The sequence below is a fragment of the Sceloporus occidentalis genome, unplaced genomic scaffold, assembly GCF_023333645.1.
Source record: "Sceloporus occidentalis isolate IW3139 unplaced genomic scaffold, rSceOcc1.0.p SCAF_1, whole genome shotgun sequence".
NCBI lineage: Eukaryota > Metazoa > Chordata > Lepidosauria > Squamata > Phrynosomatidae > Sceloporus > Sceloporus occidentalis.
This window is the reverse complement of record NW_028316981.1, coordinates 231,672,379-231,698,021: the sequence shown is the minus strand read 5'-3', so window position 1 is coordinate 231,698,021 and position 25,643 is coordinate 231,672,379. Positions and strand designations below refer to the sequence as shown.

Sequence of the window (25,643 nt, the reverse complement as noted above, 5' to 3'; positions counted from 1 at the left end):
AATATATTCCAGTAATGTCTATGTATGTAACAAACAGGGTGCCAACCCATATGTGGCCATATCATTAGTTTTGTTTATGTTCAGTCTTTCTTTCAATGAGCTGAACAGCAATATAGCAAGTACATTTCTATACCGCTTATCAGCGAACTTAAGCACTCCCTAAGCAAGTACAAAGTGTAAGTTAATTGCATTCAACAATCTGGGTACTCATTTTAGCAACCTTGGAAGGATACCAGGCTGAGTCAACCCTGAGCCCCTAGCTGGTAGTGAACTCACAACCTTGTGGTTTGTGAGTGAGTGGCTGCAGTAGAGGCACTTAACCACTGTGCCACTGAAGGCAGTTTGCATATACATTGATATCTGCTCCCCCATTTTATCTTCACAGCACCCCTAAGGGGCAGATTAGGCTGGAAAGATGTAATGGGCTCAAGGTCTCCCTGTGACATGTCTGACTCACTGAGGTTCTGCACTTGAAGTCCCTCACCAACACTCTAAGCACTAAGCCACAAACAAATATAAGGGATACCTCAAAATTCTGCTTCAAAATATTGCTGCCCTTCTTATGAGCCACTTGTATTTCTTCTGTGATTGGGTTATGTATACATTGGAAGGATGAAAGATTCTAATTTCAAAAAGTAAGAAGAATAAGAAAAGACAGGGCTGCATAACACTGACATTTTTATTAGAATTCATTTGTAACAAATGGAACTTGTGTCAGCAAAGAACTGATTTTCATACAGACTTTCTTTCGCCACCAATGTAACGAAGTAAGAAAATAAAAAGCACGCCTTTCATTCTGTAAAACATTTACGCGTACTACTAATTAGAGGTAATTGTATTTTTTTAACAAGCCATTTTACAAGGTTTTTTTTTTTTAAATTCCAGTCTAGGCATCCAAAACGAGAGCAAAGAACACAACTCGTATTATCTTTGTAAAGACACTCCAAGCTTGAATGGCAAAGCCACGTAACAAGATGGATGACGGGACCAGCAGCCCTGGGATATTCTTTCAGAGTATCAGGGCACTCGAAAATAAAAGAGAGAGAGAGAGAGAGAGAGAGAGAGACAGAGACAGATTAAAGTTGTAAAAGGGGGGGGGAGGAAAAAATTGGGGGGGGGAACCTGCATTTTGTTGTTGCCCCTGCAAACTCTCCCCCCTGCTTTGAATATGTTTTGTGTTATTTACATACACACAAGTGGAATTTCATAAGCAGTATTCTTACAGATGGGTTCAAGTAATAATACTATTGGGTGTAGAATCAATAGGGCAGTGCATAGTACAAAGGTATAGAAAGTGCAAATCTCCCTAGAGGAACCCTTCCCTTCCCCCAGCCATCCTCACCAACATGTAACCATGCAAACCATTTTTTTTATTTTTTGTAAAAAAGAGCTAAAATAAAAGTTCTGTACAAATAATTTTTATATATTTTGCGTATTTCTCCATTGTTAACTAATTACAAAATTATACATAACTACACATACATAGGTAAATAATAGCACCGTACTGATTATGCGGATGAAAGGAAATTATGAGCTTGGTACATGGCAGATCATGAAATCCACTAATTAAAAAAAGAAAAGAAAACAAGAACAACAACAGAGCAGAGAAATCACTGCACAGCAAAGTGACAGAAATGGAATGCACATCAATGATTCAAATAGAAGCAACATCTGAATTGCAGTTTTGATGGGGAAATGTGTGGTTATTATTATTTTTGTCTTGTTTTGTGACACGTTTACCCCTCACTAGTGATGTACCTCATAACTTTTCCTTTACAAATCAAATGATTTTGGAAGGAAGGAAGGAAGGCCTGGGTTGTTACTTGCTCTCCTGAGCTGTAGGCCTTTCTATCCGTGCACATGTCTGCAAAGGGCTTTTGTTTGGAGCTTTGCTGTGGGCAATCTGACTCCCCAAACCACATGGTGGCTGTGCACAGGCTACAATGACTGCTGGTATTCCCTCCGCTCTCCAGGTTTTCTATGCAGAACATGGACAAAACAAATCCCATGTAAAATGGTGCCTGGGAGGGGGTATTGCTTCATGTGCTTCCAATCTTGTGCTTAAGTTTGAAAACCAAGAACACAGAAAGTTCCCGTGCAGACATGCTTTCCTCTATGCTTCTAAAATGTTGCATTTTCCCAACCTGTCAGCTGTACTTTTGGCTAAAAGCATGAGATTGCTGTTTGATCTGGCACTTTTAAGTATTATTTTTCAACAGAAACAAATCAAAATATGAAAGGAAACATACAGTGCACATTCATGTCTGATTCAGATGTAAGTTAGAGAATCATTCTGAGGTAGCCTTCTATAATACGTTTTAGTTATATTACATATATACGTTTAATTTTTTTCCATTTTTGCGCATTTAATTTTTTTTCTACATAAAAGTGCTCTAATAGAATGCTTTCTAGTGTTTGGTCTTTTAATATAGTTATTTCATATTGTGATGGAAAACATGGGAAAAATAAATCTAGGTCAAGATAAATCATTCATATCCATTTAAAAAACATCTAAAAGTGTTCCTTCAATACTTGTGTTCTAACATGGCACCAGGCTTAACCCAGACCAATGCAAGAGCAAATGGCTTCTGTTATAACATCTCAGAGAATGTCTTGTGTTACCCATAAGGATAAAACAAAAATCATATGTAGTTTACATGAATGCCCTTTGGCTACTTGCCTGACTTAGTTCATCTCAGGAGGCCTCCTAGCCTGAGTAAAATGAACATGCCTTGGCCTCCAAAGAAATCCATGTGCAAGTGGATGAATTAATCCTTGTCACTACACTCCTAGTTACTACACTCCTATAACTGCTAGGAGAATTCTCTCATCTTTTTACTATAGCAGTGCTGTCTTTTAGTGACTAATGCAATGGATATGATTGCCAGTTTGGGAGAAACGACATATTTGGAGTAGTTCTGCCTGCTGCTGGATACTCTGGTTGGATAAAAAGTCCCCTGACTACCCATTTGCTTTGGAAAAAAAACCATATTTTTTTTTACATTGAACACTCAGGTGAACACCAGGAATGCATATTGTTAAAGACCTCTTTGTACATGTGCTGAAAAGATAATACTTTAATTGAAGGTGGGGCAGGGAGTGGGAAGAGTAACAGAGAACTATGAATTCAACCAATGCACATACAGGCCAAACAAAATTTGAAGAAATGCTATGAAAACAGGCTTCAAATATAAGGCACTCTAAATGCAAAAAAATTAAAATAAAAAACCCAGCATCTCTAATTAATGTTGTATGTCATGAAATATTTCTGATTAACAGAGCAACATGAGTTTGGCTTTGCTCCATTATACATCATCAATGCAATGGTCCTACTGTGTACTATAGACAATTATACAGATACATTTTAAAATGTTTTGACAACTATTATATTACAACATTCTCCCCTCCTAAGGGGATATGCACTGACCTTTCCCACATGCACACTTCCTATATTTAGTAAAGTTTATTATTGCACTAAGGTGTTACAAATATCAAACTTCACTGGAAGCTTTAAAATTATAAGTATTTGTTTGTGTGTTTGGGATGTGTGTACACAATTATTGTCCCTTATTTTTCTGTAGGACTGAATTTCAAGTATCACTGATGTGCATTCCTCATTTCCTCTATAAAAATTTTGAAAAGAAGAAAAAGAAAAGAAGAAGCAATAACCCTTAAGCACAAATCTTGAAATGCAGAAGATGTTCAGAAATATTGTATGGACTGAATGTAGCATTTTGGATTTCCCCCCTACTGCTTCAATAAATCCAAGTCATGGAAGAACTGATACGTGTGTATACATAATATATACATTTATACTTATGTGCATTTCTGTCTATCTATCTACGCATATTATTGTAGATGGATAGAGAGACAGAGAGATATACATATATTTATAGATAGAAAGAGAAAGGTGTGTTTGTGTGTGTGTGTGTGTGTTAGTAGCAGCTTTATACTTTGCGCTTCCCTGTTGATTCCAAAAGAAAAACTAAACAAAACCATTCACATGTAGATTAACTGATTTATAGTTCATTAAAAAAAATTAAAATGTAAAAGTAATTCCTAAATGAGAATGTGGTCCTGGAGATAAATATAGGGCTGCACAAAAATGTGCAAATTTTCAAAATTATTTAACATTTCTACAGCAAGATATTACAGGTAACAGTTCTACAGCATAAAAAAATCTACAATTTTGAAAAAAAAATGAACAGTTATGCAACTTTTTTTTTTAAATTCACTTCATTGAATGATAAACCTTTGTTTAAAAAAAAGGAAAAAAGTTTACACAGTTAAAAATGAAGCACAGGTCAGCAGTATCTTTACAATACTAAAAAACTAAATCAAGGACTTTCTCTTGAAACATTCGCCCTTTTCCCTCCCACCCCCAAAGTGTTATTCATGAGCGACATGGTAGGAAGGGGAGATGTTGAAGCAAAGAGTCCATTTTCTTTTAGAAAAGCCAGGTACTGGCCCTTTTGACAAAGGATATCTTGCACTGAACTGCAGTACTCTTTAAAATCTGTGTTGTTCACGATCATGCAATCCTGGAACAAGATAATGGTTCTTTGCTGAAATTTCTTCTTCCCTTTAGTTTCAACTGAAAGTTGAATCCTTTGAGGTGTCTTTAATTTGAACTCCTTCAGATGCCTCAACCAGTCAGGATTCTTTTATTATGTTCTGGTTACGTTCATTGAACTGTGAATTGTTGGTCCACCTGGAATAGGTTTTTTTTTTCTTTTAATATTTCCCACTAATTGGTCTTTAGTTAGGAGTTAAAAAGTACTTCTCAAGCACACTGTATGGCTCAGAAGAGGCTCTCTGGATCTTAAAGGGCCCACAGTTAAAAATCCAGGATGGGTCAGGGTTTTTATTTTTACGTTGCATAGTGATCAAAGCTGCCCAAGTATTCTAATGCGGCTCGGTAGCAGAACTGATATTGATCCTTGAAAAGAGAAAGAAAGAACTAGAGGTTAAAATATGCCTGCATGCTGTTTTCCAGTGACAGGCTCAATGCATGTACAAGACATCCAATTTCTTAATACTGATTAAGCCAAACGAACTAGGAAAGGGCATGTTATGCCACAAGCGTCAAGTGTTGTTTTGTAGGATTCCACATACAACTAAACCCATAGTCACCTATTTATATGAATTGTTACTTTTCTCACCTCTGTTTGTACCATGGCCGGCCGTTGTGTCCTTAACATTTTGACAGTCTGGAAGATATCTACAACACCTTCATATCTCATTCTTTCCAATACAATGCTTAGAGTTATGAACACTCCAGTCCTTCCAACACCCGCACTGTTGCATTAAAAAAGAAAGAAAGAAAGAAAGATAGTTTGGGGTAAGAATTTTTACTACAGTAAGTAAATTTCAAACCAAATCATTACAGCATCTCTGGAAACAGGTTTACTATTCTGTTTTTGAACAAAAACAAAGCAATAAAGGTCCAAAATCATAAGGACTTACTTACATTTGTTTAGCAGTTAGTTCAGAATTGGTACAGCACAAAAAAAAACATGACTGCTTTATCCATCCATGGTTGATTGAAAAGAGGTGGGTGTCTGGTTCTCACAGATAAACTGACTAAGGAGTTGTCTGCATGGGCCAATCAGTTTCTCTCTGGCCTTGTGTCATCTAGTTTAGATGATGCACGCCAAATCCCCATGGCAGGATCAGGTCCAAAGAGCCTTTACCCTGGGGTAAAATATTCCTGGTTTTCCACAGTTTCTAAGAAACTCCATGACAAAACCGGACTGTTCAGACAGCCCCTGGCCCCACATTCCTTACCTTTCTCACAGAGCATTCAATTAAGAACCCCCCCCCCGCCCCCCGGTCTCCCCATCTGACATGAAAATGGGGTGCCTGGCCACATGGTTGCAGCCAGGCATCCTGTTTCCACATCAAATTAGGTGACTGGGGGGCATCTCAGTTGGATCTACCACCGGAAAGGTAAGGAACAGTGTGCAGGTCCTAGGTCCTGAGTCAGTGCAGGCACAGGTGTGTAAACACCCTCCTTCCATCCCCATGCCGACCCAGGGACTGATGTCGGTGAGCACCAAGGCCAGGATAGCATGGGCTCAGTCTGCTCAGGCCCTATGTTTCAACAGGAATGCTGCAAACATCTGATAGCTGTACTACATAATGGTTTGTTTATTAACTGCATCAATAATTCTTTGGTCTCTTCCTCACTGTCAGTCACTCAGGCCGTCTCATGTACTGGTGTTTTGTACACTGAAATAGTTTTACATATGAAAATGCTTATTGCACACATATTGGATCAATATAGGGGAAAATCCATGTATTCATAAAGGCTTCACTTCTACTACAAACTAGATATATTCCAATTTTGTACTCCTTTCTCTTTCTTCTTTCAAGGCCTAACATGAAAAATAAAGTTTGTGCCTTATGTAACTAATATAAATGTTGATATTTTTGTTTTTCTTAGGAGAGTTTTTATTTTAAAAAAATCAAAAATTTATTTTAAAAAAAGGACAGGAGGAAGGAAAGCAAATCATTTGGCAAATTATTTGGTTGACCGCTGATCTGTCAATAGAGTATGCCCTATTTTGGTAATACTTTATCACAAGCAATATTAAACATGCCTATACCTAATGTAGCTTAAAAAAACTTTTGACTACAGTCTATATAATGACATACAAGATTGGGAAACAACATTTTTTCCTCATTAAAATGACAGATCATGCAAGTGTAGCTATATAAAAATGGAACAATATGATGAATGTACTTTCTCTTATTTCTTCTCAAAGAAGAGCATTATTAGTTGCTAACCACAAATCTATGCCACAGAAAAAAACATTCCCTCCATGCTGTCAGAACAGGATCATGACCTGGTTTGCACAACTAAATAATAGGAGGGATTTAGACTGCAATTTTTTAAAATCTCTCAGATCAGGGCTGATCTTGACGCCAGTATTTATGCAGGTCCTGTAAGAGAGGCGTCCGAAGCATCCGTGGCCCCAGTTATACTGGATCGCTTTGAGTTTGTTAGTACCGATGAAGTGGACAAGATCCTTCGAAGCGTTAGGAAGACGACGTGCTCTCTTGATCCCTGTCCCTCATGGTTGGCAGCTCAGGGGGGAGATGCGGTGCTGACTATGTTGCACCGCATCATTAATACTTCTCTAAGAGAGGGTCAGTTTCCATCTAAATTGAAAGTGGCAGTGGTTAAACCCTTGCTCAAGAAACCCTCCTTAGACCCCCTGATTCATAACAACTATCGGCCCATCTCGCTGCTACCTTTTTTGGGGAAGGTGATCGAGAGAGCAGTCGCCTTCCAGCTTCAATCGATCTTGGATGACACCGATTTTCTGGACCCATTTCAAACTGGCTTCCGGGCGGGCTATGGAGTTGAGACTGCCATGGTCGCCTTAGTTGATGACCTCCGTCTGAGCATGGACAGGGGAAGCGTGTCCCTGTTAGTGCTCTTGGACATCTCGGCGGCTTTCGATACCATCGACCATGGTATCCTTCTGGAACGCCTGGGGGAGTTGGGTATCGGGGGCACTGCTTTGCAGTGGTTCCGGTCCTACCTCTCGGGTAGATTCCAGATGGTGGAGCTGGGGGATTGTCGCTCCGATAAGAGGGCACTTACATCCGGTGTCCCTCAGGGAGCGATTTTATCCCCTATGCTTTTTAACATCTACATGAAACCGCTGGGAGAGATCATCCGGAGACACGGGGCGCGGTGTTATCAGTATGCTGATGACACCCAAATAATTTTCTCTGTGTCTCCGACTGATGCAGTAACTAAGGATGGCATCTCTCCTCTAGATGCCTGCTTGGCGTCGGTAATGGGCTGGATGAGGGAGAACAAACTCAGTGTGAATCCAGGGAAAACGGAAGTACTGGTGATAGGTCCCTCGGTTCCGGGTGGTGAGATTTGTCAGCCTGTCCTGAATGGGGTCACGCTCCCCTTGAGGGACTCGGTGCGCAGCTTGGGAGTACTCCTTGATTCGTCGCTTCATCTGACATCTCAGGTGGACGCGACGATCAGGAGTGCTTGTTATCAGCTTCGGCTGATACGCCAGCTGCGCCCCTACCTGGGCCGTCGGGACCTTGAAACTGTTGTACATGCTTTGGTAACCTCTCGATTGGATTTCTGCAATGCGCTCTACATAGGGCAACCCTTGTACCAAACCCGGAAGCTTCAATTGGTGCAGAATATGGCAGCCAGACTGGTCGCTGGTAGTTCCAGGACAGACCACATAACACCTATTTTAAAAGATCTCCACTGGCTACCCATTCGCTTCCGAGCTCAATACAAGGTGTTGGTTTTGACCTATAAAGCCCTAAATGGCTTGGGCCCAGGGTACTTGGAGGACCGCCTCTCCCCATACAATCCGCCCCGCACACTCAGAACATCTGGGACCAATTTGTTAGAGGTCCCTAAATCCCATTTGGTGAGGACCTCACAGAGGGCTTTCACTATCGCCGCCCCCTCATTGTGGAATAAGCTCCCTGTAGAGCTCCGTTCCTCTGCATCTTTAGTTTCTTTTAAGAAACAATTAAAAACGCATCTATTCCAGTTGGCTTTTTCACTTTAGGTAATAGTGTTTTTTCTCTGCTCCTTGCCCTCTGTTTTTCGACCCCGGATTAGTGCAATATATTGTCTTTTTCTTGCCCCTAGTGAATTGTGATTTGTATAGATTCCCATTCCTACCCCTAGTAATGATGTTTTTAAACTTTTTATATTGTGATGTTTTACTTGTATTTTATCGTTTCTTGTCTTGTAAGCCGCCTTGATCATGCAATTGGAAAGGCGGGATATAAATAAAAATTATTATTATTATTATTATTATTATTAAAAATAATCCGGACATGCAGGATGTTGTTTTCCTCAGTTCTACCATTTCAATAGTTTAACTGTTTTGGCCTTTCCCAAACTCCAACTAGTGAGATATATAGCGCTAAAGATGCTGAATTCTCCCCCTTTGTAGTTGTAAACACAAATAGTTGTACTTTCAACTTTAGAAAGAACTTGGCATACATTAAAATGTCACAGCAGGAAGGGTTGTTTTGCTATATTTCTTTCCAACTACAAAAGAATCTGGAAAACTAAAACACTTTCCCTTCAGATGTGGATAGATTTAAGCTAATCATTTTGCTAAGAGAACAATGGACAATATTTTAAAATAAAAAAAGGATGGTGGGGGGGGGGGGGAAGGGACAGGAAATTTTTGTGATTTTTGAAGGACATAATGGGACCGGCAATAATGAATACTGTAGACCGCAAGAATCTAAAGCAAATTAAACAACAAATGTGATGCTTGGGTGAAATCTGAAGAAAACTATGGATTTATTTACTTTGGCCAACTTGGCAAGCAACACAGCCTGGGGGTGGACAAAAACATAGCAAAACTGCCCCCCTCATATCCCTAGATGCTGCAAGGAGTATTTTGAGCAGTCTTCCCTTTCCCCTTCAAAAATGGAGTGTTAGATCCTAAGAGGACCTGATGTTGCTGCCCAGAGTACACCCTTTGGACACCCTGCTCTGTTGCTTAATATTGAAAGTTGTGTGTAAATTAGGGAAAGAAACAGAAGGAAACGTTGGTGGCCTTATATACTTGTAAATGCCACTTGCCATCTCATTTAAAATTCTCTCTTCTATTCATAACTCTGCAAATTTATGCTACCAGATAATTCAGCCTGCCCTGTTATGGTTCTGAACCATGTTTTGAACTCTAAAGTGCTGTCACTATCAGTAATGCAGCCAAAATGGGATGGAGTGGCGCATGTTCTGTATTCAGTGACACATCATCCTTTGCATGCTGCTGATCTCTGCGTCACATGCTTCTGAAAGAAGGTAAAACAAATAAGCTCCTTGCCTAATTCACATTTAAGGGGAGTATATTAATTCCTCAGGCCATACTAAAAAAGCTGATCAATTGCATAGTGATTCCTCACCAAGTTCTTCTACTGGAACTGATATGGCTTGCAAGGTTTTAGTTTCTAGTTTTGACTAAGCACAGCTTTCCATGAAGTCTGAACACCACAGTAGTGATTTGGATTGGGGGCAGTGGTGTGATTCTGTGTATAGGAAAGATCCCAACAGTTGTAGGAAGTGTTGTTTTTTTTAATTATATAAAAAAAAACAATTCCATGCATTATACAGAGCACACTTTTGTGAAATTGGTTTTGTAATCCGTAATGGCATTTAGAAAGCAATGTATTAAATAAGAGAAAATAGAAGATGATTTTAGCTCTCTGCTAGAGAATTTATCTGTATAGCAAATAAAAGTGAAAAACGTTTTCTTAAATTTCCTCTTTCTCTCATCCAGGTATTATCCAACAAATGCTGAATTACTAAAATTCTGAGAGATCTAAATGGAAGTTGGAAAGTGTGTTGGTGATCACTTAGTCCAACCCCCGTTCAGTGAAGGACTTGCAGTACAGGATGAAAGTACAACATTCCTGAGGGATGGAATAAAGTTCAGCCTCTATTAAAATGTCTCCTGCAAAAGAGAACTTACCACTCCTGAAAACAGACAGTCCCGCAAACAGCTCCTACAGTTAGTCCATTTACCCTGATGTTTAGACAAAATCTGTCCCCCAGTTTCCAATTTTGACCCACCAGTTCTAGTCGTACCTTCTGAGAAACAGAGAAGAACTTGCATGCAACTGTGTCTCCCCTTAATCTTCCCTTCTCTAGGTCAAATATCTTCAACTGTTCCTCACAGGACTTAGCTGCCAAACTTTTCATTTATTTTGCTCTTTCACTATATTATTTTTCTCTCAATTCATATCTAATTCCTTTATCTACTATTGTATTCAAAAGTTATTATTATTTAGGTTTGGAATCAAAGTCAAAAACAAAGTCAGTGGCACCTGAGTTTCTTTTACTTACCTACAGTGAACTGAAATTGGCCCATCTTGTCCAAATTGCTCCTTTGTTTTATGAACTTGGCCTATGAAATCAATGAACCCTTCTCCCGACTTTGGCACTCCTTGTTCAGGCCAGTCAGTGAACTGGAACTGCCTCACTGTTCGGGACTGGCCATCCTTTAATGGAAGAGGCACAGATCAGACATGAACTTCAGTAAAACAGAAAACTTATTTGTGTGTATGTCTGTGTGGGCAGTGGGGGTGGGAGGAAGGAAAATAATATGCAATGAGCAAAAATAGCCAATACAGTAAGTTCTGGTATAATGCAAGAGTTAAATTACTTTTTTCAAAAATCTGCATTATTGTAATTTGTGCTCTAAAAATAACAGGACTCATTGGAAAAATAGAGTTAGATGCAGATCTCAAAAATATTACCTGTATCTAAGCTATTTATTTAACTTACCACAAATGTTAATCTGCTGAAAATAAAATAAAATTGGCTGACTCTCAGGAACTTCCCTGTCTGTTGCATATTTGTTTGCTGCCGCCACTACCTTCTCTTTCTCTGCTGTTGTTGCATGGTACACAACACTTCCTAGGCATAGGATCTTGAGAGCATCAACAGCAGTAAAGATACACCTCTCCACATTGCATGAATCGATGTTTGGGAGGAGCACATTAGTGGGAGAAAAGGGTAGGAGACAAAAGAAGAGGAGGCAAACTTTCATATGGATATTCTTGACAAAATGTGTGGTGGTTGTTGGCAACTGGAGTGGAGAGGGGAAGAGGAGCAGGGTTTTGATACGAGACAATGAGCTGAAATGGAGAGGAGATGGGGTGTGTGCAGAGAGGCAATTAGCTCACACAACTCTTCCTTCTTGGAAATTGTTGGTGTTTGAGTTGATGCTGGAGCAGTTGAGAGGTGAGAAGTAGACTGGCTTTTGGCCTTCAAATCTCTCTCTGCTTGTCTTATCCTCCTCCACACAACTAAAGTTACAAACACTTCTGAACAACTTCCCAAACCCACATGTCTGACAAACCAAACAACAAAGATGAGGGGAAGTGGGTTGCCTCTTAATAGCTGAGATGCGGAGAGATGGCAATTCTGAATGTGCAAGATGGGAATCATGCTATAGTAAAAAGTCCATGTTCTGTGAATTGTTCCTCAATTAATTAATCAATCACATTATTGCCAAGTCACTTTATAAAAACACAGGTTATAGCAGAACGTATGATATGGCATTTACCAAAACACTGCTAACTACAATGCTGATGAAGCTTGTGTTTCCTTCCTGTTCTGCAGTTAGGAAAACCACATTGAAATAAGAGTGCAATTTCATTAACCACAGTGATGCTCAAATTACTCCCTATGCTGGAGAGGATGTTGTCTGACATTTAGATCTTGGAAAAACAGACTCTAAGGACAAGGAAACTATGAGCTAGTTAATTGTCCCAGGGACCTGGAGGTTAAATATTTGTGGAAGACACTGGTTTGGCAACAGAATCCATATCCTCTTTATACGCACTGATCATTTCTGGCTTGACTAGTGGCTATTTCAAGGTCCTTCTTTGGGGCCTTTCAAATATCTTCTCCCTTTTCTTAGGAAATCCATTCTTAGGATTGCATCTCTTTTTTTTCCAGACTTTCTCCACCAATCAGAATGTACTCTATTCAGGAATTCTGATTCCTAGCAGTTGATGACCTAGTGTGCAAAAGTGGCCCCTGGCAAATCTGTATGGCAAATGGAAATGATAGTCAGGTCAAACGAAGGCCCCAGAGTCTGTACACGGCAAAATGCACAATGTACTGCAAGACTTTGCTATGTGTCACATGGGATTATTCAGGACACTGCTAAGACACTTCCAGTTCAGTGGTGCAGTATCACAGACACACACTAGAAATAAAAGGACCTCACATGATTCTAGTTAGCTCTGTGCAACAAATAACTAGCAACAACTCTTTCTAGTTTAGAAAGGTTTTATTGCATGGTTACTTGGAGGCAATTCATACTTGTAACAGGCTAATTATCTCTATAAACCTGTCTGCTTTGTAACATGGACACCTTTCTTATTAAAACTATCTTTACTTATCTCATTTTCAAATCATTCATGGGACTGGACTTGTTTTTTTTTTTTGGAGGGGGGGGGGTCTCTATCAGATCAATTGCTAGTCCAAAGAGAAAAAAAATAGATGCCCTTTATATTTCAGAATAGAGGTATCCAGTTCCGGTTCATGATGTTTTCTGAAATTAGCATAGCAAAAGTAGTGGTCTTGCAACTGCAGCAAGCAAACAGGCCTCCTGAATCTGGTATAACATCACTGCAAGCCTCAGTAAGAAATTTAAATTGTGTCTTTTGTGTTCGGTGCCTTGCTTGATACGAGCGTGTGCAGAACGCAGTGCAACACAAAACCAAAAGATTTGATCGCAACTGCTGTGCTTGCTCGTTTCAGACGTTGTCAATCTGTGTAAATGGTGACATTTAATAGAAGTGACACAAATTGAGCTATTGCTGTTAACCTTCATGCCTTCTGGATACCTCAGACTTTCAAATGCATCTAGTTTCTTGTGATGGTAAGAGAAACAGCAGATGCCATGTCACCGTGCCTGTAAGCAATAACTGAGGCATTGTACAGGAGAGGAGGAGGGGAAATGTTATTGCCAGATGCCAATCTTTTAAAAAGGCACTTTCTGCAGAATGAAACCAATGAATAACTTGAATGATTATGGGAATTCCGATAAAGCAGCTTGGAAGCTGGAGGCAAGAAAAAAATTATTCCCTCACCAAAACATTCAGCATTGCTTTTCACATGGGGGTGATGGGGTATATAGGTTGCTTAAAATAGCAAAGCAAAACAAAAATGATAATTCAGTTCATATTATTCCACTACCACATCTGCATTACCCTTGAAATTCTCCAGGCACACAATTTAGCAATTATATCTACAGAGGAATGGTATGTTTTTACAACCTGGGCAATCAGTGAAGTCCAATGAAAAACTATAGATTTAGGTTTGCCCTGCTAACAACGTACAACTCATCTTGCTCATTTCAAATATTTTAAATGACAGTGACTTCCCGTTTGCCTGATTAAACCTCTTCATAGTTAAGTTCTATGGTCATGTGCATAACTAGGAAAAGACACAGGAGCCTTTATTAATTTTGTAGCGGTCTTCTGAGATGATCTTGAACTAAGACACATTTATACCTCATTAAAATTGCCTTTTACTTAAATGACAACAATTTTCTTCAGGCTGACTGGCAATACCAATTGTAAAACTCACCATGCCAGCAAGTTAGTACCATGTTATGCCTGCAGAAACATTTAGGGTTTGGGTGCACTCATTTTTGTCAACTGAAAGATCAACAGCATCTGCTCCTGCCCTAGTATTTCAGGTTAATAACATAGTGCCCACCATCTTTTGAGACATTCTAGCACAGTGTGCCAAGAAAGGTCAGAATAAAAATCTATAAAACACAGTTCCGTCCTGCTTTCATAACTTATGTGGTCTTTAAGGCTGACACCATAAAAGCTGTGTGGTGGCAGTGAGCTAACACAAAAGCTGTCTGGAAATCAATTCTGTTCTCACACTGTTGGCATGACGAATGATCTGTCCTGTAATTTAATGAGATGATAACTTATGGCAGTCACCAAAGGGATGCCAAGATTAAATTAATGAATTTGGATCTGATCCTCAGCAGCTACAAAGGGGGTTAGTTTCACCCAACTTTTTTTACTTGCAAAGGCATGTCACCTTTAGGAAAGAGAAACAACCAATAAATACTGTTATTTTCACTGCACGGACACATTCACCTTTTGGCAGCTGTGTGGAGCGAAACAGTTAACTGATTCCATTCTCTGCCTAGCCCTATGAACTGGATGGCCATCTGGATTTTTATCTTGCCTGTCGCTGTGGATAAAATCAAATGTCTTTTGAAGAGATTATGCACAGTATGAAAGTGCTTTTGACAGGTACCATTACTATGGGAGTGCAACATACAACTGCCCCTTCTTGTTGACCCTGACAGTTTACAGAGGATATAAGTATAAAGTTGTATGTGGGAAGCTATTCCGTAGAACATCTATTATCCACTATAATTTTTGAGATGCTGGGCGAGACCAATAGGGTGAGACCAACATTATATGGAGCCACTTTCACTGACAATCCTATCATGTTCTTAGCTATCACATCTGGAAGGAGATAAAATCCTGATTAATTAAGCCACTTGTTTTGTGTGCAAATAAGAAATAGTGTTGTAAAGAGGGAGTCCTATACCTGTAGATCAGCACAAGGTTTTGTCTATTTTGTGAGTTTGTGCATATATTATAGCAAAAGCACAGACATGTAATGTGTACAGAAATTAATATTGAAATGAACCTCTGCTTTCAGAACTTTGTTCAAAAAGAAAAGTGACTAACCCTCATGACTGCAAAGTCAGGCTTGGGACTGTATGGGTAATGTTTTTTAAAAACTGGTAAGGACACAATGGGACATGAGGGTTTCAAGTGTGTGTGTGGAGGAAAACTAGCACATGTTTTCCAATCAGTGGCTAAAACCTATAAATATGGGCGAACATGGTCCACATTGCATAACTTTACACATATATAGCTACACAGCAGACACACTACAGGACTATCGTAGTGAATAACAAAGATGTGTATCAGGCCACCAGCAAAAGTGTCCCAAAGCGCACAAGGCTCTATCAATGGACATTAGCACTCCCTAGCTGGTGTCCCAATGCACACTGGGCTCTACAGATGCAAATCAGTAGTACCTAGCCATTTTACGGATGTGCATCAGACCTATGTGGATTGGTCCAGATGTGCAATGGTTAGCTCTCCAATGTAGTAACATTACACCGGCCTTTTGCTGAATGTGGATGCTGTAAAACTGCATCCATATTTTCTGAAGACACAGGTCCATTTACATAGATTCAAGACCCATACTGCATTCCAACTAATAACTATCAGATAGTAGTAAAATGCTACATAATAAATGAGTGAGGCATGCATAGTGCAAAGACATGACGAGCTGGGAGCACAACACTTGCACAGACACACATAGAACCCTTGCAGGACCTCTGGCAGTATGGTCTGGGGTCAGGACTGGAAGTCAAGGGTTGCCCTCTCTGCAAGAGTGCCTCCTAGTGTAGTATTTTGCATTTCGTCACAAAGCAAATGGCAAATAATTACTCACTGGAAAGGCTGCAGGAGGGGCTACATCACACTAAACCTCCTGAATCAAGTCTGCTCAACCACATCCTGGTTTTGTGTTTCTTTGTTAAGCTGAGAACAGCCTTCTGTATTTATACAGATATGTTCTTCATGCCAGCCATTGCAACACTTTATATTCTTGTGATGCCTGCCATCACAACAACTAAAGGTATGTTCTTAATTGCAGACAAAATGAAAGTACAGCACATTACAACTGACTAATTGCAATCTCACTGCAACTGACACTCCAAGACACAGAAGCCACCAATTCCAAACACACATACAGTGGGCCCTCTGTATCAGCAGGGGTTCACTTCTGCTCCCTCCACCATGGATGCCCAAAAAAGTGAACAGTTTTGCCCCATATCATCCAATGGTGGTGACATGAATGCTGCATGAACTGAAATGTAGGTGTTCAAGTTGCCACTACTGAATAATATCGGGCATGATCCTTGAATTTGTCGATGGGAAATTCACACATTGTGAGAACCCACTAGACTTGAAACTGAGTCCTGATTCAGTTTAATTTTATTTGAAGAACAGTTAAAACTGTAGCCTTAAAAACAGAAACATTTTGTGCATTTCTGGTGGATTCTCCATTCAGACCTCGGGTGCAGTTTACCAAAATTAGGTTCCTTTATGCTCCATTGCTTTCAATGGGAGAATTAAAGATGGGTTTTAATACTATTAACAGTAACCTGGGTCCAATTAAACTGAATGGAGGTTCTGTGTAGATATGTACAGGACTCTACTCCACTCCCATTGAAAACAATGAACGGTAAAAATGCTTTATTGTCTGGTGTAATCACAATGCCTGTTATTAAATTCCACATAATTAAACCAAACTACGATTTGATGACTCTCCCAAGCAGCTGCCTTCAATATCTCTAAAGAGCCTTCAAGCCAAACTTCAATGAATACAACAGAATTTGGAAAACTTTTCAACTGAAAAAGGCTGGAAACTTCTGATGCTGAACTGGAATTCTTACTGGGCAGTTATTTTGTCTCTTGCAAGTACATCACCAGTCTACTAGATTTTTCTAAACAACATTAATACAGGGCTTCCAATAATGGAAAAGACTAGGGGGTTTGTCCTGTCATCAAATCTGAAGTGTTACAAATCACAGCTTGAAAATGGCTGCAGAATGGTCTATAAAAGTGTTTATATACTGTTAATCTTACATCAGCTCTGAACCTCCAACTCGGCTGTTCAGATAAGAAATGCAAAATGAAAATTAGCCAGCCAGGGTCATGGCCGTGTAGCTCTTCTCTGCAGACAGATTAAAACGCAGAGGAATAAGCTATGCCAAGAATCAAATTATAATGTGTAAAGCTTGTCAAGCTTCCCTTAAGAATGCTATTTGCTCTGCAGTTTTTAAATCACACCACATTAACCTTCAAGCTCACAGGACCTAAAGAGCTGTTGCAAAACAACAACATATTTACAGTCTTATGTGAAGAAAATCCCTAAAACAAGTACTGGGAGACAGCAAAAGAGGGTGGAAAGGTGAATAGTAGCTTGGTCTTCTGAACTATTAAATGCTTTTCAGACCAAACATTACAAAAAAGAATGCACACAAACTTGTGCTGATTAAATATTAAGTTTGAACATGAACCACTTTCCTGTGAAAAGATGTTACATATTTTAATACTTTTTCAAATGGCAGAGTACCAAGAGCTCAGCAGGACTTAACATGATGAATCATGGTATCCATTCAGTCCATCTTCACTGTCTGGCTGGGACTATGGAAACACAGCATCACAGGGCTTCTGGTCCTTTCTCAGGCATCAACACCAGAAGGTGTTACTGCATGAGTTCTCTTCCTTGCTAAGACCTTTGGCTGGTAAGCTACCACAAGATGCTATTGTTACCCACGCTCCTCCTCCTCTTCCTCTCCCCTGCCTTTCCCTTCAAAATTGGGGCTCAAAGCAGCCTACAATTTGAAACCATACAATTTAAAACAATATATACAATATAACTAAAACATGCAAAAGTCAACTTTAAAACAGGCTTAAATATTCACAATATTAAAACAATTTGAAATATTTTTAAAAAGGGAAAAGGGCAATAAAACATGGTTCAGTAAAGACAAGGCACTCTTTAAAATACCTTTCCTAAAATACTTCTAAAAGCTATCCTTGTCTGCCAATAGCAGGACAGCAAAGAGGAAGCCATACTGGCCTCCTGAGAAGGGATTTCAGAGCCCAGGGGCAGCCACTTAGAAAGCCCTGTCTTGTACCCGTATCAGTTGTGCTTCTGGGATTGAGAGATGAGCCTCTCCTGAGGATCTCAGGGCCCAGGCAAGCTTCTACTGGGAGATATGGTCTGTCAGACAGTATGGACCTCATCCATATAGGGTTTTATAGGTCATAACCAGCACCTGAATTATGCCTGGAAATAGACTGGCAACTAATGAAGCTATTGTAGTAGGGTAGATGGTCCCTGAACCCTGCCTCAGTTAACACTCTGGCTGCAGCTCTCTGCATCAGCTAAAGTTTCTGAATACTCTTCTTAAGCAGCCCCATGTAGAGTGCATTACAGGAATCTAAATGGGTTGTAACTAAAGCATGTGCCCCTATGGCCAGATTAGGTATTTGCAGTAATGGGTGCAGTTAGCATGCTAAATAAAAGCCTGGGCCTCCAGACTCATGGCATCTCCAGTGGAAACAAGCTAAATTGCTTTTCCAGCACAGGCTGAATTCCTATTCCTTAATCTGTTTTACAATTGGGAGCACCTGTTTTATCTGGATTGAGCTTCAGTTGGTTCACTCTTATCCAATCCATTACTGACACAAGAACCTGGTTTAGAACCAAGACAGCCTCCCTGGATTGCAGTGGGAAGGAGGAATAGAGTTGCTGCCCCTTTGAACACCAAATCGGAGCTGCAGCAACCACATGCTGCAGTCCTGATCCTGCATTTTTCAGGGCCAAAAAGAAGCAGTAAAATGCCATTTCTTTTTGGCATAGAAAAAGGGTACTCATGCCACCATACCTCACGGTCATACCATTGGGTATTTGGTGTGTAAATGCCATGCCAAAGGAGTGCCATAACACTGCCTGGTGTACGGTCAGGCATGCAGCATGATGCTAGCTTGGGGTGGTGTCAGGGCATGCATGATTCAAACACCATGCCCACATGTCACCCCAAGCCAGTGCTTACTGCCGGTCTGTATAGCCCCCAAGTTAGAGCAGATCTGAGTGATTTAATCTGCAAAGTACTGTGAATATTTTTCACAGTGGGCTGTTGAGTAGTTTACATCTTCTACTTGAGGGCCGGAATGTAACCTCTGGCCACTTGAAACTGGTCAATAGGACAGCTCCATGCAAACATAATGGTGGCAGACAAGCATAATTTCTTTAGTTCCTGTACTGCCATGGAGTAGGTCTTCAAGTCAGATTCACCCCAAATCCTCCATTTATTTCACTCTAGTATCTGTCTTGCTCATTTTATCACCACTAGCTCTCTGAAAATCCAGGGGGGACTGGTTTGGCTCCACTTTACAAGAAGGGACACTAAGGAGTAATCTTGTCCATCATTTTCCTTTTCCAGATGTTAAATTGAGTTTTGACAGAACTGCCTACCAAGACAACATGGAAATCCCCAGGAGATATCAGAAAACCACCTAGAATCATCAGCTTCCTGGGAAGGACCATGTTGATTGGTTCCCCAAACTTGCAGAAATTCTGAGCCCTGGTGAGTCTAAACTTGAACAGGAAATGGTACCTAAATCATAGTAAGTTCCTCCACACAGAGATCATCATAATTCCATCTAGCAAGCAATATAAGATCCAGTATGTCCAGCAGCATGGTGTGTGTGAGTCCAGATACTACTTGAGACAGAACCATGGTTATCATGGCAGCCTGAGTCATTCCAGACAGGGAAGCCTCAGCATGGATGTTGAAATCCTATAGTACTACAGATTAAAAGGAGTCTAACACCAACCCACAACCACCACAGCTCTCTTAGAAAAGACACTGCTGAGTACCTGGGTGGCAGGTACACCAACAGAATCCCTTTTCTGTCTCAACCACACCTTCACAATCCAAAACTTGAATACTGTAGGACAGGTCACCTTGTCAAGGAGTAGAATCATGATAAACCAATGCAACTCTACCTCCTCCCTTCCCCAGATCTTGCCTGCTACTGCACAAAAAATCTGGTAGGGAAGGCAGAAAATTATCTCCCACTCTCATCTCACCTCTTCCAGCATATTGCTGTGATACAAGCCAGGCTGACATGTTCATCCATGATCAAGTCCTGAATGGTAGCTGTTTTTCCATTCACCAACCTAGCATTCAACAGCAGCACTTCAATCCAGGATGACTATTGCTAAGGCTATCCAGGCTATTTTATCACCAGTGCATTTAATATTTGCAAATGCCATGGGAGAAGTTACTCAGAAGTTTGGATTTCTGATTAGCTTGTGAGTTTTAGAGCAGCCTTGCAATGTATTGATACACCTATTAATGGAGCAATTATATATATTTTTTCTTGCCTTTGCTTTGCATGTCACTTTGAGGCACAGCTTTAAAAGCAGTTTAAATACTTTAACCAGAAAGAAAAACAAGCAATTCTTTGTGATCCATTGTTAAGCTAGAGCCATCTTGGTGAGAGAGGAACATCTTGTTGAGGGAGTGATGTTGGTGTAAAAAATAAAGAAGTGGGAAAACATGGGGTAGGAATGTCAATTGAGGTTCAAAGGCATATTATTGAACACACACTGTATACATTAGAAAAACAAGCTCTAAAATATGGCTAGGATAAACACAAAGCAAAGATATCCCAATATGAATTGTTGTTGTTGTATGAGTTCAAGTTGTTTCCAACTTATGGCAACCCTATCACAGGGGTTTTTTTGTTTGTTTTTGCATGATTTGTTCAAAGGGGGTTTGGTTTTGCTTTCTTCTGCAGCTGAGTGTGTATGACTTACCCAAGGTCCCCCGGTGGTTTTGTATGGCCAAGGGTAAATTCAAACCCTGCTTTCCAGATTCCTAAGACAGTCAAAATATGTTCTGCTTCACTTACCCTGGCATCTGTGACCTTGAATTCTCTTAGGATATATTGTGGCATGTTGTACTCTGCCATGGGATCCACCACAAAGTACTGATACCTGGCTGATCGCTCTGCTGGCCAATACTGGTGACATTTCTCCTGCAGGGTGGTGGGGAACACATCAAACATATAAGTTTATTCAGATGTCCATCCATGCTCTTTTTAAAAGGAAGTTGTGTATTTTCCTCAGTACAGCCAAAGCGACAATCCTAGAGTTTGGAGTTTGGCCTTAGGCCATGATGACTAAGGGATTCTGGGTTATGTAGTATGGAAAGTAATATTTCCAAGTTCTTGGACAGACTATGAGATTTGAAACCTTTGCTGCATTCTTAAGAATTCATAATGGTAAGAGAAAAGCCATGCTAGATCAAAGCAAATACTACCATGACCATCATCCTCTTGTCCACAGTGCTCAACTAATTATCTCTGGAAAGCCCACCAATTGGCTATAAAAACTATAGCCCCATTCCCTTTGGGTATCACCAAGTGACATTTAGTGCCAAATTGCTTTTGAACATGGAAATTCTTGTTAGGCATTAGAGCTAATGTTCACAAACTTCCACAAACAAGTCTGTGGATTGGAAGTGTTCACAATCTTCATCTAAAGTTGCTTTCTCATGGCTATTGCCATATTTTGTGGCAGTGAATTCAATAAATCAATTATGTGTAATGTGAAGAAGTACTATCTGTCCTGAATGTACGTTCCCAACAATTACAGTGGAAAGTATAGAGTTCTTAAGAAAGACCAAGTTATTGCATCTGAGGAAGTAGACCTAAATCTATGATTTTATCTTTCACATGGATAATTTCAAACATGCTACAAGATCTATTTGCATACTGATATTCCAGACTAACACAGCTATGAATTCTACCTTCAAATTTTAGTTATTCTGACTGAGCCATCACATTAAATAAAAAGCCCATTCTTCTTGCTCCCTCTTCCCCTTTCATCTGACTTTTGATCTGAGTTCCACCAGGTCCTACTAATCTAACTTGTCACTATTCTGCCTCTCATATGCCTCCAATACTTATGCTCTACAATCTTAAATTTCCCCTGCCTATTTTTTCTGCTCCCCTTTAGCCACTTGCTACCTGATTATTTCTCTCTGTTTGAAAATATGCTGTCTCCCTTTCTTTCATTTTTTTATGTCCACAGGTTTCTTTTCTTTGACAATGTCCTGCCTTGACTCTTCCGATTCCTCCTGGGTAGCACTGCCCTATGACTTCATTTATCAAAAACCTCTTCCCACCTCTTCTGAAAATTTCTCTCATCCTTTCTGTTCTAGACTGAAGCTATAAAATCCTTTATATGTGAGATATTCTGAGCCAAAAGGGACCTTTATAACATTTAAGTACATATTTCAGATAGCTTTTCCATACTTTTTCACAATACTGAAAACTAGAAACTCATTAGTTCTTCAAAACAGAGAATCTTGTGGTTCTTGTTTGCGTCCAGTTGGATAAGATTACTAACTATCTGAAGAATATGTTGCAATCACCCACATATTTTATTAGAATATAACTCTTTTATTGCTATTGGTTTCATTGTTCTAGCAAAATTCTGAGGAAGCCTAAGAAAATGTAAGTCTGTAAGCAATGTACAGAACAGGGAATGATAATAAGGAATACCACAGTCTTTATGAAAAAAAAGATTTGACACTTTTTAGCCAGTCTAGTGGTAATTTAATTTTAACATCCAGCTATATTAAACATATAATATTATGGCCAAAATAAAACTTTTACTTCCAACTAGAGTAGACCTACTGGATTAATAGGGGGTTAGTAAATCAACACATCAGTTGCACTGACTGAACTGGCTGCTCTAATTCAGTCTATCAATTGGATTTAGGTCTTAATTTCCTTTCATGAGCAATATTTCCTTTCAGGGGAGAATAACAGTCTAGATTTTCAATTAGCAAATAACCATACACACCCAGTGAAATGGCTTAGCATCTTTCATATACTGTAACTACAGCAGAGTCTCGGTTATGTGACATTTGGTTATCCGACATTCCAGATTATCTGATGTCAGATAACTTGGGGGGCGTCGCTGTGGGCCTTTTCACGCTCCCAGACATGGTCCCAAACAGAAAAGGCCCCAAGTAGGTGGCGAATGTGGTGGTGAGCCCCACCAGGCCCCACCACCAGCTTCTGCCTTGGCTTGGCTGCAGTGGGGGGGGGGGGGGTGGAGCCTGCCAGGGCTGAGAAGGCCAACTTCAAGTTGCAAAGGAGACGACTGGGTGCTCGGCCCAGTCCTCTACTTTGCACCTTGGTTTTCCTCAGCCCAAAGGGAGTCCGTGGAGCCCTGTTCAGGCTAGGGGAAACCAGGCCGCCAAGGAGAAGACTGGGGGATTGGCCCAGGCCGCTCCTTCGTGGCTTGAAGTCGGCCCTCTCAGCCCCGGCAGAATCCGCCCCCACAGCCAAGCTGGGGCAGAAGCCGCCACTGCCACGGAGGAAGCAGGAGGTAAGCAGAGAAGGAGGGAGGGAAGGAGACGGGGAGGGAACGAGGGAGTGAGGGAGGGAAGGAAGGAGGGGGAGTCTGGATTATCCGACATTTTCGGTTATCCGACTATCAGTCGGCCCGTTTATGTCGGATAATTGAGACTCTACTGTATTGCACAGTGAATAAAAGCATCACTACTTATATTTTAAGTTCTTAGAATCAAATTAAGACAAGGAACCTTCATCAACAGATTCATCTGGCCATGTGCACAACCAAATGGTGGTGGTGTATATGAAGGTAGTCTGTGGTCGTATCTTCTGGAAGTGGTGGGCATCTTGAGTGTAGATAATCAACGTACACTAACAATCTGGTATATAAAAGCCTCTGTGATGTATTCCCATGATTTCCAACTTTGTGGCCAGGAACACAAAGGAAGATCTAATGTTTCAAGCTGAAAATGCATGGAACATTGGCAAGGGATTTGATCTTGGGTCTTCATATGCCACTCATGTGACAAAAGGACAAAATTACTATCTTGCCAAAAGGTCTCTCATGGGATGATGGATAAAATTATGATATACATGCCAGTCACCCCCGACATGTAGCCTAGTAGATATGTTGGAGTTAGAGAACAACTACTTTTGCCTCTAGCCACTGGTCAAGCTGGGTAGAGATGACAGGAGTTATAGCACAATACATGTGTATCACTGACAGAAGGACCAACATGTAAACTCATTCCACACTTCAAAACCTGCTTGCTCACAAATGAATGAATGAATGAATGAATGAATGAAGAATATCACATCACTAATTTGTGAATTTATCTTTCAAGGAGTGAAGCTGTCCCTTAAAGGAGCCACATTGCAATGGTGGTGTGCTGTCAATGAATGATTAAAAAGAAGCCCCTAGAAAATAAAATGAAAGTTTCACCTCATCACCTTCCCAGGAACACATCAGGACTTAATTCAGAAACACTGGTTCATGAGGCAGCATGGCTTTACCATGCTGACCTAAAGCCTGATAAACAATATTCCTAAGTTTATTCTTCTTTTTTGATATATATCATTCCTCCTGGTTTATATATGGCAGCAACAAACTTTGGAAAGCTTACTGGTTCAGTGAATTATGAAGTCCCCTTGTCTAAGATTTTTGCCTGGCATGATAAATTTTGTATCCATCTGCCCTTCCTTCTTATGGAAGTGACACTTTCAAATTAAAATGCAAGTTATCTATATGTTCTCTTGGGATCTCATAATTCCTTTTTCAGGTAAGGTACAAAAATCTTACCTGTAGCAGAATCATGAAATGTGCATGAACTAAAAGTGGCAGGCCATGAAAAATGGCAGCTGTGTCCACCATTTGATTTAGTTGGTCGTCATAAACATGTTGCTAAAACTGTGGATTTTGGTTTTCAGATTTATTTATTTTCATGGACAATAAGAATACTTTTATTTTGTAGTAGCACTTGACAGCTGTTTGGTCTTCACTGTTGGTTGCTTGTAAAAAAACACACCAATAGACTTCTTTTGGGGAATATTCTTTATGTGCAATTTTCAGTAACTAGAACTCTTGGTATTGCTTTATGTCTAAATCTTCTAATTTGCAAAGTGAATCAACTGACACATCATCAGCATTCCATCTGTCAAGTGTTACTAAATCTGGCCAGGAATATGTTTCCCATGGTTTCTGTTGTCTGAGATGAGCTTCTGATATGCCTTTTAAAAGTTCATCTGTGTTGAATGCCCTTAGTGATACACAGGGTGATATTCAGGAAATCATCTGGAAAATACTCTCCCTCAGACTGTTTCAGTACACAGCATCTGCAAACAATAGAATTTTGAGTACTAGAACTAATCACTTCACACAATCCCTTGAAATAGATAGGTGTGTGTGTGTGTACACACACACACACACACATTCCTATCTATTTCAAGGGTTTTTGAGAAGTTATTAGTTCTAGTACTCAAAATTCTATTATTTGCAGATATATATTTGCAGTTTGATCTTCATAATAAAGATGGTGATTCTCACCCTTCATGGATCAGCCTGGGTATCAATTTCATATGCAGTTGGTTTCTGCTGTGGGTTC

The 25,643-nt window shown here is 40.1% G+C and overlaps 1 protein-coding gene across 12 annotated transcripts in view; it reads right to left on the bottom strand.

The window, feature by feature from the left end:
• Nucleotides 1–661: 661 nt before the first annotated feature.
• PTPRD (protein tyrosine phosphatase receptor type D) overlaps nucleotides 662–25,643 on the bottom strand; it is a 1,452,104-nt gene continuing 1,427,122 nt past the window's right edge. For all 12 annotated transcript variants that reach the window (XM_089489811.1, XM_089489739.1, XM_089489757.1 and 9 more), the window contains 4 exons: nucleotides 21,085–21,210; nucleotides 10,865–11,019; nucleotides 5,163–5,298; nucleotides 662–4,939 (listed from right to left, as the gene is read on the bottom strand). In XM_089489811.1, coding sequence (XP_089345937.1) covers nucleotides 4,871–4,939; nucleotides 5,163–5,298; nucleotides 10,865–11,019; nucleotides 21,085–21,210 — 486 coding nt within the window. In that variant the 3' untranslated portion in view covers nucleotides 662–4,870. The remainder of the gene's footprint in view (nucleotides 4,940–5,162; nucleotides 5,299–10,864; nucleotides 11,020–21,084; nucleotides 21,211–25,643) is intronic.